At 41.5% G+C, this 17886-nt stretch overlaps 2 protein-coding genes across 5 annotated transcripts in view; one reads left to right on the top strand and one right to left on the bottom strand.

The window, feature by feature from the left end:
• The window catches only part of LOC121716157 (dematin-like), an 83446-nt gene that overhangs the window by 46561 nt on the left and 18999 nt on the right, over nucleotides 1-17886 (bottom strand). The gene's annotated exons all lie outside the window — the stretch shown is intronic.
• On the top strand, nucleotides 763-7299 carry LOC121715692 (keratin, type I cytoskeletal 9-like). The gene is made up of 3 exons (XM_042101582.1): nucleotides 763-784; nucleotides 4457-4651; nucleotides 6146-7299. Exons 2-3 carry the CDS (start codon nucleotides 4465-4467, stop codon nucleotides 7297-7299), a joined length of 1341 nt encoding a protein of 446 aa, XP_041957516.1. The 5' UTR covers nucleotides 763-784; nucleotides 4457-4464.

Below are 17886 nucleotides of genomic sequence, written 5' to 3'. Positions count from 1 at the left end.
AGTAACGTGCATCATTGCTCGATTTTTGGATCATGCGCCAGACCACACCTTTTGCCATACCCCTGGGCGCAAGTCTTAATAAAAGTGAAGTGGATGGCACAAAATTAGCCACTGACTGAGTGTAAAATAAGATTAAGCTTTGCGTCGCGATAAGAATAAGCTTTGCACCGCGTTTCTGATAGTCAAAATAGAGCCCTTAATGTTATAGGCAGTGTACCCTGTAGCCTAATTTTGGTTTACACAATGACCACTGCCACCTGAATAAGGTGAATTATACCTAAAATTAGGTAGAATGGTTTTCCAAAAGTCAATAGTGTGCAAACAAACAAAATATAAATATAAATAAAACTGAATTGAAAAAAACAAGTGAATAGATTTGTGTACTAGATTCTTCATTCTGTAAAATTCAAAAAATAGATATTGTAATTGTTATAAGGAATTGCTGTCATGGAACCAAAAGAATGAGGAAACAGCTAAGCACAAGTGGATTCAGTGAGCAACAGACAATCAGTTTCACTTTCTGATATCGCTCCTCAAACAGAACACAACATGAAAGCAAACACCTAATTGGCTGAGCAGACCATCAGAATGAAAAGGCTAATGAACAAACCCAGGCTTGTCACATTCCTGTGAGCATGCCATGGAATCAGAGCACTTCAGAAGAACTAAAAGCTGAAGCTTACCTAAAAGAATTATAACAAAACTCAACATTGCAAAGGTGAACTGTTTTCTAGGTCAATATTGCAAAGGTGAACTGCTTTCTAGGTCAATATCCAACCAAAAGGTATGCTTAATGTTTTAATCTATCCATGGTCATGACATGGACATGCGGAGGGGTTTTCTATGCAGGTATATGGTTATGTTCCTTTATCAGGTTTCAGTTAATGAAATAATTTGACAAACACCTACAGTACCCTCCAGAATTATTGACACCTCTGCTAAAGTTGACTAAAAACCGGTATAAAAAATAATCTGTTGGTGATTTATTGTAATCTCACAATGAATTTGCATCCCTCCAAGGTTGGATTTTTCCTAATTTTTTTCATTGTGAGATTACAATAAAGGTCTAGGCAGCAGTGATCAGGGTACTGGTTTCATTAATCTATTGTTCAGCAAGTAAAGGATAATGTAATGGCCCAACTCGAGGGGCGGCACCAAGCATGCATTTGAAGCGGAGGGGTCTTGTACCGCCCTGAAGGGACCTATTTCCAGACAATGACCGGGCGTTCTATACATTATCCCGCTTATTACACGGCTACCCACTAAAGCAGTCAACACCGGCAACAAAATATTGATTTAACAATAATTTTAGTGATTGAAAGGTGATTGTCGCTTCCACGCAAAAAGAAGGGGGGGGGGGTACTAAATAGGCCGTTAAATAGCCTAATGGCAACGTTCGAAAGAACACCCTATTTATTATTGAAGTTGAACTGAACATTGCCATAGTAAAATGGGACAGTGAGAATGGGATTTCTTTGGGGATGTTGATGTTGATGTTTCTTTCTTCATCTGCTTCTTGGCGGGGCGCTGTCATTGACACATCTGAGAAAACAACAGCTGTTAGCCTGATGTTTAAAATGTCAACTCAGTTAGGCTATGTTAGGCTATGTAGCTATGGCTCACCGGATTTGCTGCCATTGCCGGGATGAGAGGAGAGGACTTTGCTCCTCTTTTCTCTCTCTGTCAGTGATGGAGTCCAGTAGCTCCTCAGACTCCCCTCACATCTGTGCCCAGTCACAGACATTATTTTGCGACCATCCAGACCAGCCTGAGACAGGAGTTGGACAGCTGTGATGTGGCGTCAGGGGGGCAAAGGGAGCAATACTTTTTAAAGCTACGGGGCAGTTTGGGTGGTCAGGCTCCGCCAAGATGTAGCCCCGGTAATTTGCTCTGCACGGATCTTTGGCATCTTTGTGATTTTTTGTCTCAGCGTTGTATGCGAGAGTGATATTTGTTACCATTCTCGTCTTACTTTAGAAGGAAAGAGTCTTGAGTGAGGTCCCGATTGCCCTCTCTGCCTCGTCTTGCCAGATGTAGCCTAGCTGTACATCAAACCACACCTTCCTGACGAGTCCACGAGCTGTGTTGGGAGAGAGCACATCTGGGTTGCTGAGCAGCAGTTGTAGGTCTTTTGTCGAGATGGGGGGTGATGCTGGCTGACGTCTTTGCCCTTTTTCCGTAGATCTTTAACTACAGATTTGAAAACATCGTTGCTTGATTTGAACGTGGCACAGTTCATTATATCAAGGGTTGTGAAATGTCGAGATATCCCTGCCCTAATTGCCATGTAACTCGCAATTGAGTAGGCCTAGGTCTTTCCGTTGACATTTTGCACCGATGGATAAAAAGAACGTAGCCTAGCACCTGATTGAGACTCTCTGCATTATAATCAGCAAAGTCTACCGACATTTTTTTTTCCACTAACCAGTCTTTGAAAACTGACATGGCCCATACCGTGGTCTGTTTTGTATTGATTTCACGTCGGTTCTCTTCAATTCTGTCTCTGTCTCTGTCGTCCAGATGTTTGTGTCGTTTCGCTTCTTTGCCTTCCTCTGTGTTGTTTTCTTTTCTTTTTCTTTTCTTAACTGGTGAAGACAACTCAGCCTTCATCCAAGAAGCGAAATCTGGATAATCTCCAAGAATATTAAAACTAATATTAAACTCATCCATTGCACCTGTATTGGAAGTTTGTCCATTACAAAGTATCTGCAGGTCAACTCGCGTAGCTTAGCAACGGAGTATTCTAAAGTGATAAGTGGCCAGACTACTTGCGCAGTAATATGAAAGACGTGAAATAGAAGCACAAAGCCCATTTTCCTTGACAGCGGTCTGTTATACTTAGCAACGGTCTGTTATTCAGAATTAGCAGACCGCCGAACGTTGGGAAGGCCCATTCAAGTGAATGGAGCATTCTGCAGCATTATGAAGAGCCGTGTAATAAGTAAGGGATAATGGATGACACGGTGGTCTGTTCACAGAATTTAATGCACGGTCGCGCTTCGCGTCGGGCCGTTTAAACCTTGTAAGTGCATTAACTTCTGTGAACAGACCACCGTGGAGTCCATTATCCCGCTTATTCCGCTGTTGCCACTTGCGTTGTGTTCATTTCCTGTTACAATTTAAACGTTTTAATTGCTAAAACTGTCTTGTTTGTAGAAACTTTCTTCCGACACATATCAACTAATTTCTCAACTCACAGGACAAACTGCTGTTACTAGTTCTAAATGGATGGTTGCTACGGCCAAAGGCCAGTCGTTAGTTCTATCTCTCCCGTTGTCAAGCGGGCGTATCCCAAGATTCTGATGAACTTTAGCTTTGAAACATCGCTATTTTACTTAGCCTGCTGTCATCCATCTAGCTAAAAGCCACCTCCGTCATATGCTACAATGTTACTATGTTCTGAACGTCTGCATTTTACAGCTCGGATGCAACATGACGGTTCATTTAAACTTCACAACGAGTTCGGCGAATTAATATACAAGTGTGATACAGCCAAAAAAATGGATCTACTTCATAGGTGTGCAAATAACATACGGTTAATGGTCGTTCTAAATTACGTAGGACAATGGGAAATTCAACCAAGCAGTGTAATAATGTTCTATAAATGTTCTACAACCTTTTATTGGTATCTAATTTAATTGCACAATAGGCCAGACATGCAGCTGACTTCAACCCACAATAGAAACATTAATTTAATGAATACAGGGATAAGTACAGTTTAAATCAGGACCATGTGGAGGGTAAAGAGGATAAAGAATTGTACAGGTAGTCTCAAACTAAGGTGTTTGTTACCCACACATCAGCTTATGGTGTGCACACTTCAGGTCCTCCTTGGTAAGAGGAGATTTATGACATTTTTTACTGTTAGAATAAGAATGTGCTGTTGTGAAAACTTGTTCCTTTAAAGTGTGTAACTAGTTATAGGGTTGTATTTCTTCAACTTAACATCTGCATCTTATGAGGTACTCATATAAATGAAGATACTCCACTTGTGTATAGGGATACTGGATAGCCTAGTGAGTCTCTAATCTGTAGTTTGCAAAACAAGCAGGGGACGCCATCTTAACTTGGATGTGGCCAGCTCAAACTCTGACACACTCAGTCAGACAGCCCAAGCAGTTAGGTTAATCCGCAGTTCAGTTTTGGTTTTAGAAAATAAGCCGAAGTCCCTTTACAAATTCCAACAACAAAGACAAAACAAGGGGGGTGCACTTAGTAGAAATCCTGAACCCGTCGCAAAAACTCCAAATTGTCCACCCAAACGCGCTCCTGCTGTTCACTCTTGAATCCAGCATTTAAGTGCTCCCCATAGGCCTCACACCTGTGGCCTACATGCAATCATAAGAGAACAGGCAAACCGGTGTCCTCAAGCGTAGGGAGTACAGTATGTTTGTGTCAGTGTGCTGTCTAGGCTAATGCACCTCACTTCCTAACAATCTTATGTGTATACCTCCAGGGTGAAGTATGGCGTCTGTGTACACTATCACTACTGGTGAAACGCTGAACACCCACGAAAGCTTCAAGTCACATCTCCCTTGGGGTTCATGCAAAAATGTGTCTAACATCACAGACTGTGACGTCATACTCGCTTTCTGTCCTGTCACGTCTCGAGTCGGAACTGACATTGAGGCAGCGTTGCGGGCCATTCCAGGTACTGTACACAGATTGATCAGACAATGTCACATTAAAGGCCGTGTTGCAGGTTAACTACCACTGTCAATTAATGGGTACATAAAGCACTCAAGATATGTATAATATTTTAAAAAATGTCTCCAAATAGTGTTAAAGGAACCGTATGTAAAAAATGTAATTCAATTAATCATAAAATGGCCCTGATTTGTCACTAGACATTAGGAAATCATGCTAATTTCAAACATTTATAATACTGACAACAGTAGTCCGGCCAGGATATCGTCATTTAAAAAAGTGAAGTTGCAGCCCTCAACTGGTGTTGATGTTTACATATTTGTGTTTTAGCCTGATCCGCCACCCTCCACCTATCCAGTAATCACAAAGTCAGTAGTGTTTCGGCATCTGGGTTGCCAGCTCTGCTCTAGTTACCACATTTGCGGTGTACACCGCTTTACAGTATTTTGAAAGTGATTGTAGTACCAGTTTTGGCCAAAATCCTACATACGGTTCCTTTAAATGCCAGTTTTTGGTATTAGCAGGGTTTTTTTAATGCAATTCGGTGATGACGTAACTTTGGGGGCTACATAATCTGCACTTCATTCATTTCAATTCATTCCAATGGACATTGCGGTTACACTTTCAACATAAAGTTCGAATTTCATAACAGCATTTATATCACAGCTACCGTATGATCTACCAAAGGTAACAATGTTAACCTTGTCTGATTTCAATTTAGTATATTTTTCTGAATTTCGGGAGGTCTCGTTTTGGAGGGTATTTTTTACATTCATTCCTATGGGAAATGGTCGCAGTTACACTTTCAACATGAAGTTTGTATATTTACACTTCAAATTTCGTTACAGCATTTATATCACAGCTACCCTATGGTCTAACAAAGATAACAACGTCAATTTTCTGAATTTGAGAAGTCTCGTTACGAGGCTACATAATCTGTGCCTATTCAGTTCAATGCATTCCTTATACGACACTTTTTTTTTAGCCTACTGTCAATGAATAGCACGGAGTGAAAGTCAACATTTTCTTTATATCTAGTGATAGCGATCATATTTGTCATATTTCAGATAAGTAGGCTACTGGGTAAACTTAACTTTCCAGTCCCACCTGTGAGTCCCCCCTTTATTGCAAACTTAGCCGCCATCGAGTAGGCTGGTTGTGTCTTCAGCATGATTATTTTCGATAACTACTCCTCGTGATTGATTGTCATTGACACTGTCAGGGTACCGCATAATGCAATGCAATGCATTGTGGGGGAAAGGAGAATCATTGCAAACCGCAGTAAAATAGTATCTACTTTTTCGTATTATATTCTGTTTTGTGATACCCAACAACATCAAATACAGTAACAGTAACAACAGATAACAGTTTAAACGTTTATTACCAACAAGCAAATTGCGCAAATTTGTTGGAAAATGAACCCTGCAACACGGCCCTTAAAACTGCTGCCTTTCCTCTGGGCATTCATCATTCCCTCTTTGTTACTTTTTCTCCCCAGAGGGTAAACCTTTGGCGTTGGTAGTGCTTCACCACACATTTGACAGCAACTACACTTTGCCCGACACAAAGAGGTTCATGAAGCGGCCCGGCTCCATCACTGTGGACTGCCTGTTCACTGATGATGGACTGATGAGATGCCCTTGTAATGATGGCGCAGTGCGTGCTGTCGCCAAGTTCCTGCAGCAACATGGGAAACACAGTCTGAGAGGCAAGCTGGCCCTGGGCCTGCTCATCCTCATCTTGTTGTGTGTGGCATTTGCCAAGATAGCAGCTGAGATGGAAAGAGAAGCAAAGAAATGTAGAGAGCAAGCAGCTGAGTTAATTCCTACCAAGAAAGAACTTGAACTGATGCAGCAAAACTACAAGACATTAGAGGGGGAACTAATTAAAACAATTAACTCTCACAAGAAAGAGGTTGAAAACTATAAGGAATTGAACAGGAAAGCAAATGAAAAAATTAACTATCTAAAGGAAGAGGTTGAAAGCTATAAGGAATTGAACAGGAAAGCAAATGAAAAAATTAACTGTCTCGAGGAAGAGGTTAAAAACTATAAGGAATCGGACAGGAAAGCAAATGAAAAAATGAACTCTCTTGGGGAAGAGGTTGAAAACTGTAAGGAATTGTACAGGAAAGCAAATGAAAAAATAAACCTTCTCGAGGAACAGGCCTCACATGACACAGCCATAGAAAGGAATGATGAAAAGGATAAACAGCCTGATGAGAAAGAGGCAAGCAATTTAAAAAATGTGCTGCTCATGTTGTCCCTTTTGATTCTATCACCATGTTGTGCCTATTACTATATATATGGGAGGGGCAAAAGGGGGCAGATACAAGGGAGGGACAATAATGGGCAGAGACAGGGGAAGGGCAAAATGGGGGAGGGGGGCAGTGGAGGGGCAGAAAGGGCTGGAGACAGTGGAGGGGCAAAATGGGGTGGGGACAGTGGAGGGGCAGAAAGGGCTGGAGGCAGTGGAGAAAACAGTGGAGGGGCAGAAAGGGCTGGAGGCAGTGGAGAAAACAGTGGAGGGGCAGAAAGGGCCGGAGGCAGTGGAGGGGCAGAAAGGGCCGGAGGCAGTGGAGGGGCAAAATGGGGTGGGGACAGTGGAGAGGCAGAAAGGGCGGGAGGCAGTGGAGAGGACAGTAGCTCCTGAGCAACTTGCCTAGCAGCTTTGAACAATGCAAAGGTGACACCTGTTAAACTCACCTCAGCATGACATTAGAGTAGAACAAATAAAATACACCCAAAGCTGAAAACCCTTGACACGAGGGAACATGAAACTAGCTGTCAGAGCTACATGACTACATGCACAGACTATGTGACAGCATGCACAAAATGAAAGCAGTCATAGAACCACAGCCTTCCTTTCTACACTGAATCAGAGCACTTCAGAAGAACTAAAAGCTGAGGCTTACCTAAAAGAATTACAAAAAACCTTCAACATTGCCAAGGTGAACTGCTCTCTAGGTCAATATCAAACTAAATGCTGAATGGTATGCTAAATGTTTTAATCTATCATGTACCATGATACTGTTTGTCTGTCTTAGTAAATGTTTTGTTCTGTTGGTGGTGTATAGTCTCATATTTGCACTCACGTGTGTCTAAGCAGAAGTGATCAAGGGACTGGTTGTTCACATTCTATAAATGTTTTACAACTTTTACTAGTGTGTGGTTTAATTATTACCCAGCACAATAGTCCAGACATGCAGCTGACAACCCAGAATAAACATTAATTAAATTAATTGACAAGTACAGTTTAAAGCTAAGGTGTTTGTTACCCACACACTATCTTATGGTGTGCACACTTCATAGGTCCTCTTTAAAACCAGGGTAAGAGGAGATTTATGTCCAGCTATTTCTATTAACAGATATGTCTTATTTTCACTGTCTATTGTCAAATATTACTCCAATACAAGGGAAAGTTGCAAAGTCAAAATTGACTTGCTTTTAAAAATACTAAAGTATTCAAAAGTACAGCTATTTTTCCTTTTTAATGTAATGTTTTTTACACACAATAACAGGGTGTAAATCCTTGCGCTGGTCACTTACACTGTGTATTCATTCACACAAGTGAATTCACATTGTTAACTAGAATGCATTTCCGAGGAACTGCAAAGTGTACTTGCTCAGGTGCGGTTCACCAACGGGAGCAGACAGTGAAATGTGGTGAGTTGAACTCAGCTTCATCCAAGGATGACAAAAGTAACGTGCATTAAATAGTGTTCAGTGTCCAGCCGGCGGGACGGTTACCCCCTCCCCCATCTCCCCCCAACATTCTAAATCAATTGTATGCACCATATTGCTATGTAGCATAGTAATGTTATACACCACTTGAAAGCTTTGACTCTTGGGAATTCAAAAATGACAACTTTTTTCATGTACAATCTGTATAGTGCTTTACATTCTCAGATTAATCTTATTATGTCTCAATTAAATTTGATCCAAAATGCCCCCCTCCTCCGCTTTTGGTGCTACACTGACCTCTGGCCGCAGTGCAGCTGCAGCACAGTAAGTAGATGCAACATATTGGGTACTGAAATATTCACAAGAATCCATAGAAATTGAATCTTCATGTTGTATTATCCAATATTAGTTGAACAGATGTATAGACTATCTTATACACACTCATTGAACCAACAAAGTAAATGCAAAAATAGAGACTTTTTTGTAATTAATCCATATTTTGTGTAGTCTATATCAGAACACATGACATACAATCCACATATAATCCACAAGAAACCTCAAAGTGTTACCTTTCATTTGAGACCAGGATTATGCTTCTACACAAAGGGGTTCATGTGCAGTAAGCATTTTGGATAACCAAAAGTCCTATGGGGAGTTTCCATAGGCATTTTACAAAACGCATGAGCATACCTTGGCAAATAATAGTACAAAGCACTCATATTTTCATTCTATATTGATCTACTTTTGCACTCAGCTTCACAAGACCTGGTGCTAGGGCTCAGTTGTGTTTATAAGTGATATCAAGTGACCTAGAAGGCTGAAAGGTCAGTTCAGAGATGCTTGTAATCCGGCAGAAAGAAAAAACTCTATTCTAGTCTCTGTAACTCTGTGTGAGTACATCACACAGTTATTTTGACTGTTTCCTACGAAAACTACAGGTTCTCAGCTTTCTATAGAGGTCCAACATTTGATGGTAGGCCCCAAAAGAGGTGGGAACAATGCCCTTGTTAATAGGCACAGTGCAATTTCAGGCAAAAACTTGAAATTTGTATTGAGATCCATGTGGTTAACGCAACGCCCAAATGTCTTGGCTGATTGTAACGCCCCCTAGGAAACAAAGGGCGCCAAATTTCTTGTGCATCCTCACATTGGAGTCTTCAATTCATATACCTAGTCTGGCTTCGATACGTGAAAGCATTTCTGAGATATGACCCTACTTCCTGTTTGGAGGCTATGCTGGCGATTTCGTTTGGCTGTGACCAGGAAACGCTTCCGAAAATCAAAAATTCTTCTGGTAACTTTTGTGAGGCTTGGTCCAAGGATTATGTACGTTTTGTGAAGATTGAACAAAATTTGTAACCTGTGAAAGTTTAGTTTCGCTTTCTATTAAATACAATATGGCAGTGACACCATCTTTTCGAGCAACTTAAACAGGTACTGACTGGACATTCCAGAGTTGGACCGGTGGTGATATCTCAAAAGGTCTAGGGGCAGGAGCTGGCCAAAAATTAGGGAGACGGGAATAAAAATAAGAAAACTTAAGAAGAACAATAGTGTGCTACTTTCAGCAAGCACACTAATTACAATGACAAAGTGCGCTGCAAGTACACGGAGGGTGCTCTCATAACGGTCAAAAAGTTGAGTATGAAGCACTGGACACTTTTTGCCCTCAATGATTGGCATCTTGGCTCCTTAGTAGAAGGGGAGGTAGCATGATTATGTAATACCATACATTACTAGCCTGGAAAATCCAGACCCTGATAATCTAGAAAGATTAAGGGTCTGGCAAAGAGCAATGTAATGGTCCAACTCGAGGGGCGGCAACAAGCATACATTTAAAAATCACATTGCACGCAATTGGATAACACTAGACCATGTTTACTCTGAATAATTTGGAACTTCGACGCAATCGGATAACACTACGACCAATGTGTACTGTCCTCCAACGTTTCAGCGCTGTCTTCATCAGTTTAGCTGGTGCCCCGGAATATTGGGGAAAAAGTAACGTGCATCATTGCTCTTTGCCAGAGTGTCTCGCAAAGACAATTCCATTCATTGTGCTCTCGCGAGAACTCTGGATTTCCAGGGTAATACATTACATATTGAATGAAAAAAATAATATGTACTCATGTACTGAAGTTTGAAGCGGGGTTCAGATTGCACATGCAAATGGCAAATCACTGCGCTATGAAACACATTATTTTCAATGACTTGCACACACAAGAACTGGTCTGCTACTGTGCCGAGCAAAGCGCAGTGCAAGTGTCATTTTGCCGCTTTGGTGCTCTTGCGCGTCACAGTCGAAGTTGAACTTTGACCGGTGCGCTATAAATCATAGGTACTCTGCACTGAGCCAGCAATGTGAAGTCTCCTTAACATTTGTGTTTCATTGTGGCCAGCGGCAGGCACAGGCAATTGCCTAAGGCGCCAAACTACCAGGGGCGCCGTACCTTGGTGAGCTATAGCCTACAACATGGAAAAAAACCTTGATTGTCAAATATGTAAAATGTAAAAATCAGCCGGATTTCTCCTTTAATGGACATACGCTTCGGGAAGTGCACACATACAGTGCTGTAGCCTTAGTTTTAGATCTAGATAAATGTATCTTCCCAGTTTTTCTTTGTGCAGCCAACTGGACTCAAAACCACAATATTTTTTCCTCAGACTGTTCACTTGTTGGTCAGACTGTAACCAGCACATACAGAGCTGCTTGTCATAAGCTGTTATGTTTGCTTAAAGGTCCATACCAAGCAGTGCCAGTGCAAGAAAGTGCTATTTTATCTTGGATGATCATAACCCAAATACTGTAGTTTACATCTCCAAATAGCCAGATATGTTTTCCAGTTACCCATCAAGGTGTGTTGTTTCCTCCAGGATGTGATAGACACTAAAGTTGTTTCCACCTGTACTGGCACGAAACAGCTGTTAATTGCTTTACATTAACTTTTAGGTCCCATGTGTAACGTTTTCAGTTGTTTATTAGCTTAACATTTCTCATTCATAAATGTAGCCCCATTCATGTTTAATTACCACCTCCTCCGATTCGAAGCATACCTATTGGCTTAGAAATCCTCATTTACATCTACATAGCGCAAGGAAGACTCTCCATGTAGGTGCACCATTTTAAAATAATGGTGGCCAGCAAGGGACATATGCAAGCTTATACAGCTCAGTCTTTGGCGTCTGCATGCATAGAAAAAACATTAGCTTGGATTTATCTGCAGAATTTCCATAGCCTACATTCAGCAATGTAAGTTACAAACCCATTTTCTACAAGCCCCGTCCTCCTAACATTCCGACATTGAAATTGTATTTTCCATTGAAATAAATGAGAAAAATAAATTTGTTTGTGACCTGTCACTGTCTCATTAGATAGATAGATAGATAGATAGATAGATACTTTATTGATCCTCAAGGGGAAATTCAAGGGTCTCAGTAGCATACAGACATAACACACAACATGCACTTACAGCAGAAATGGTAAACATAAGTATAAGTATAAACATACAACTAAACTCCACTGTACAATAAAGACAGTAGAAGATAAGACAGATAAGAAAACTAAATACTAAATACACTATATAAGTTAAATTAAGAAAGTCCAATGTGCTTGAGGGTGATCAAGCATAAGACGCTTGTAGTGACAGGGCCGGGACTGGTGAGGTGCTAAAGGGAGTGAGTGTCATGGTGAAGGTGCAAACAGTAGTCCAACCATAGTCCTTAGTTATGTGTGTCTGGCAAGGTGCTTAAGAGAGTGAGTGTCATGGTGAAGGTGCAAAAAGTCCAACATTAGTCCAACAGTGCAACAGTGCAAGAGTAAGGTCTAGAGACCAGCATAAATAGAAGCCTGACCGCACCCATTGATCATGTGTGCTAATATAGCATGAAAAACAGTGTAGCAGTAAAACAGTAGTGAAAACATTAGGCTGTGTACAATAGTAAAACAGTAGTAAGCAGTAGTGGGCAGTACTCAAAAAACATGGACATAGAGAGGGTGGAGGCGCAGACAGACTAAGCAGAGAAGTCTATCTCTCTTCCCTTTAGTGAGGCATTGAACAGTTCAATGGCCCTAGGAACAAATGACTTCCTCAGCCTTTCAGTTGTGCATGGCAGTGAGCGAAGTCTCCAGCTGATCAAGCTCTTTTGGTTTTTGATAGTGCTGTAGAGCGGATGACATTCATTGTCCAAGATGTTGATCAGTTTGTTTAGGGTCCTTTTGTCAGATATTGAAGTGATGCACTCCAGTTCAGCTCCCACAGAGCCAGCCTTCCTTACCAGCCTGTCAAGTCGCCCAGCATCCTTCTTCTTTGTGCTTCCTCCCCAGCATACCACTGCATAGAAGAGGGCGCTGGCCACAACAGACTGATAGAACATCCTGAGGAGCTTGCTGCACACATTGAAGGACCGCAGCCTCCTCAGGAAGTACAGCCTGCTCTGTCCTTTCTTGTAGAGTGCATCAGTGTTGGCTGACCAGTCCAGTTTATTGTCCAGGTGGAGACCCAAATACTTGTAGGTGCTTACCACCTCCACATTGACCCCATCAATGGAGACTGGTAGCAGAGCGGGCTTAGACCTTCGGAAATCCACCACCATCTCCTTGGTCTTTGAAGTGTTTAGTTGAAGGTTATTGAGTTTGCACCACTGCACAAAGTCCTCCACCAGGCTCCTGTACTCCTCCTCTTGCTCGTCCCTGATACACCCCACAATTGCAGTATCATCAGAAAACTTCTGCATGTGGCATGACTCGGTGTTGTAGCAGAAGTCAGATGTGTACAGGGTGAACAGGACTGGAGAGAGCACAGTTCCTTGTGGCGCTCCGGTGCTGCTGATCACAGTGTCAGAGAGGCAGTTCTTCAGTCTGACGAACTGTTGTCGCTCGGTCAGGTAATCTGTAATCCAGGTTACCAGGTGAGCGTCCACACCCATCTGCAAGAGCTTGTCTCCCAGTCTGAGCATACCTAAGACCAGCTGCTCCATTGTTTTCATCACATGTGATGTTTAGATCTCGTGACGTGACGGTTATGTGACGGTTAGATCACATTAGATCTCTAGTTTCTAGACCCAGAGACAGTTGATAAACTAACATAGTTTTGCTATACCTAGTAGACTACCACAAAGTTGCTGAACATGTTATTTTAGTTGTCAGTTTGCAACAATATACAAGTTTAACCAAAGTCCTTAGCTGCTACCTTGCTAGCGAACATCACTAGCTATTCCCATTCACTTTCAGTTTACTGTGCTAACGTTAGCTAACTAGCTCGGTTAACAGGCAAAATGAAATGATTTATTCCATGTCCGAAAGTGTGTTTTATTGGCATCACACACAAGCCAAAAGCCACATGACAAAAGAGAAAAGTTTATGTTTAGACACACCTATTTAGGAGTCCAGAACTAGGGCCATCATCTAGGTAGATTCACAACGAGATGAGCTGCAACTAGATATGGTAACGTTAAATGCTTTGCGATGGCTTGCAACAGCTGGCAACGACATGCACCATTTAATTCACACCGCTGCAACTCCTTCTGGAACGGTTTCGTCTCGACGTGGCTCTTTGGTCTGAATTGGGTGTTATCTGTATGTTTCTGATGTGCGACGGCTACCGTAGTTCTATTAGGTTGCAATATAATCCCTAAACTAGATGGGAGAAATTCTTCAAGTCAAACCAAGTCAAACCATAAGGTCCACTCAAAAAAATGATGTGTAGTCTGCACATTAATGTGTAGCTTTTCACAGAACATATGAACAGAAATATAAGTAGGTGTAGTATCTTTTGAGCTAAGATCAAGTGATCTGTCGGTTTTGAGTGGATGCAATGTAATATCTGTAATATCTAATCAGTGTATTTCTATGTGAATTGGGTGAATTACTGTCAGGTTCCCTCTGCCTTCATTACTTCTCTTTCACTATTTATGACCAATAAAAAGACAATAAGTAAAAAGCAAGACCCTGTGTGATACTTTTCAGTGGCATTTAAATGACCAGGGCAATGGGGGAGAAGTGCAATCCTCACATTAAACATTAAAGCGGCAGTTGGCAAGATTTTTTTGATCATATTCACTGAAACCAACAGTATGCTCCGACAGAACAACATAAATCAGCCGAAGCCCTGAAGAAGGCTTCATGCCGCTACGTGTGGGCTTTTTTAACTGGTCCATCACGATCGACCTGTAGATCTTTAGGACTTGCCCAGTAGATCCCGAGAATAACAGGATTAATAAAAACACAGTCACCAAATTCCCGCATGTTCGCCAACGTTTACAGGGCCTAAAATTCAGCGCGGGATTGTGGGTATAGCGCATGATTTATTCAAGACCCACAACTAGAGATGTAACGGTATGAAAATTTAGCCTCACGGTTATAGTGACCAAAATTATCACGGCTTCGGTATTATCTTAGTATTTTTAAAAGTCTGTTCAATATGGTCAGAAAGCACTGATAGGCCTACACAAGCTGACATAGTTTCAAAAAGTGTCCCATTCACTTTTTCCTTGGTCATGTTTAATTGGCTATGTGCTTATAGCTTAACTTACCCTACCATGACTTGGAGTTTTTCGGTTATTTGGATACAATGAGTAATACCAAAGTAAGTGTTCGAAATAAAACTTTAGGCTACTGTATTCTCCTGATAACATGACTGGAATGGATTTAATGTGGACGCGAACAAACTGTTAAAAGACGCAGAGTGGCTACAGGATACAGTGCATGTTTTGCGGTGAAAATGTTCCACCTTTTAAAATCAGGTGTATTCTAATCCGAATCGCAGTTAAAACCATCAATTAACAGAATCAGTAGGGTACCAGTTTTGTTTCATTGTACTAGACCAGGGGTGGCTAACCAGTCCAGCAGCAAGAGCCAAAAAAAATATCAACACAACTTAAAAGAGCTGCACAACAAAAAAGATGCCCACACTACAACATCGACTTAGGCCTAGGCTACAGTTTAAATAGGCAGTTGGCAGAGGCTACAAATTATCATTTTCAGGAATGAGTAGCAAGCAACGAAGATATCTGACACACATCACAAATTCCCCCTCACTGAATGACCACAAATTCCCCCTCACTGAATGACTTATTAGCATGAGCAATGCTTCAATGTAACAACTGATATGATGCCAATGTGACCGTCAAATGTTCCGTCGAGTGTTCAGTAGCTACATTTTTTAAAAGAATTACACAAAAAGAAAACGAGTCTGCTTCTCTGACTGACGTCTATATAGCCTAACTTTACCTTGTACTTGCAAAGGTCAGTGCCTTTGGGAAATGTTCAGGTTTGAAGCTTTATGCATCAGTTAAATCTGGCATACCAAGTACCAAACTAGAACACGTTTTTTAACGGTGTTATTTTGGTTACGTTGACATATCAACCAGACGGATTATGCTACAAAAAGATAAATCCTCCTTTTGAATGTCCCGTGTTCGTCCTAGTATTTTGCGCTTAGCTTCAGGGTTTTCCTGATTACAACAGTAGCATTACACCTGGCTAAAGAAACAAACTATCAAATTATGAAAACCATAACCATTTACCAGAAATATAGGCTATTTCAAAAAGTAAAAAACTCTAAGGCCAAGGAGAAGTGCATGGGAACATCAGTTGTGCTGCTGCAAGCCGCACGAGAGGAGGTAAAGAGCCGCATGCGGCTCGCGACCCCTGTACTAGACTTACTGTAGGTCAAAAGCAGGCTCGGATGAAGGTGGGAAGGATTAAACACACGGTTTCCACACCGTGGTAATCAACCGTGATAATTCTGATATTTGAAATGGAAACGGTAATTGTTATCGTCAACATTTTTATCACGGTTTACCATTATACCGGTAATCGTTACATCCTTACTCCCTCTACAACTGCTCCCCATAGGCCTCACGCCTGTGGCCTACCTGCAATCATGAGAGAACAGGCAAACCAGGGTCTGGTGTCTGTGTACACTATCACTACTGGTGAAACGCTGAACACCCACGAAAGCTTCAAGTCACATCTCCCTTGGGGTTCGTGCAAAAATGTGTCTAACATCACAGACTGTGACATCATCCTTGCTTTCTGTCCAGTCACATCTCGAAATGGAATTAACATTGAGGCAGCGTTGCAGGACATTCCAGGTACTGTACTACCAACACAGATTGACCAGACAATGTCATATTAAACTGCTGCCCTTCCTCTGGGCACTCATCATTCACTCTTTGCTATTTTGTCTTCAAAGAGGGTAAACCTTTAGCGTTGGTAGTGCTTTACTTCACCACACATTTGACAGCAACTACACTTTGCCCGACACCAAGAGGTTCATGAAGCGGCCCGACTCAATCACTGTGGACTGCCTGTTCACTGATGATGGACTGATGAGATGCCCTTGTAATGATGACGCAGTGCGAGCTGTCGCCAAGTTCCTGCAGCAACATGGGAAACAGTCTGAGAGGTAAGCTAGGCCTGGGCCTGCTCATCCTCATCTTGTTGTATGTGGCAATTTCCACATTTTCCAATTTCAGAGAGTACTCAGTTGACTTAATTCATACCAAGAAAGAACTTAAACTGAAGCAGCAAGAGTATAAGAAATTAGAGGGGAAACTAAGTAAAACAATTAACTCTCTCAAGGAAGAGGTTGAAAACTATAAGGAATTGGACAGGAAAGCAAATTAAACAATTAACTCTCTTGAGGAACAGGCCTCACATGACACAGCCATAGAAAGGAATGATGAAATGGATGAAAAGGATAAACAGCCTGATGAGAAAGAAGCAAGCAATTAAAAAAATGTGCTGCTCATGTTGTCCCTTTCGATTCTATCATTATGTTGTGTCTATCACTATAATATATATTTCTTATTCAATATAGAAAAGCAACATGTGCCTGTTAAAACATCGCTGGGGGAAGGGGAAAATAAGGCGGGCCCAGTGGAGGGGCAAAATAAGGCGGTGTCAGGGGAGGGGGTAAAGAAATCGGTGTCAGGGGAGGGGGGAATAAGCCAGTGTCAGAGGAGGGGGGAATTCAGTCAGTGTCAGAGGAGGGGGGAATTCAGTCAGTGTCAGAGGATGTCTAAAATATGACATTGTTCTCTGTTAACCATTTCTTGATTTATTTGGCTGTATGTTTTGGATCATTGTATGGTTTAATGGTCCAATGATGCCTATGGGGCAGGTCTCTTTGCACACTGCCTGATCTTTTCCTCCAGAATCTCAGTGTAGCCTCTTGCTTTAGTGTTACTGTTTACTTTGAGAAGGTCACCAGTTCCCCCTGGTTGAAAAATATCCCAAAAGAATACTTCTCTAACCCCCACAATTGAAATGGACATGATGTCATTGGAATTTAATGCTTGTTTCTACCACATTGTCTTACAACCTTTTGACATGTGGTAGTGCCATTTTCAGTCAGAACAAACATATCGATAAAGAGAAAATCAACATCAAGTCAATATTTGCCTGGGGTATGAATAATTTTGTTCTTAACTGTATGAACAGAAATATAAGTAGGTCTAGTATCCTTGGAGCTAAGTGATTTGTCCGTTTTGAACTTATCTGTTAATATGCATTTTCCAGTTTTCCACAGCTGTGTGCGCAATGTAATATCTG

Source organism: Alosa sapidissima, chromosome 8 (assembly GCF_018492685.1).
Source record: "Alosa sapidissima isolate fAloSap1 chromosome 8, fAloSap1.pri, whole genome shotgun sequence".
Lineage (NCBI taxonomy): Eukaryota > Metazoa > Chordata > Actinopteri > Clupeiformes > Clupeidae > Alosa > Alosa sapidissima.
This window is presented reverse-complemented; position numbering and strand designations above follow the sequence as displayed.

Bases quoted from the DNA above. Each gene is read 5' to 3' on its own strand.
- LOC121715692 (XM_042101582.1), top strand. From the start codon at position 4,465: ATGGCGTCTGTGTACACTATCACTACTGGTGAAACGCTGAACACCCAC. The intron at 4,652-6,145 runs GTACTGTACACA...TTTTCTCCCCAG, and splicing joins AGCGTTGCGGGCCATTCCAG to AGGGTAAACCTTTGGCGTTG.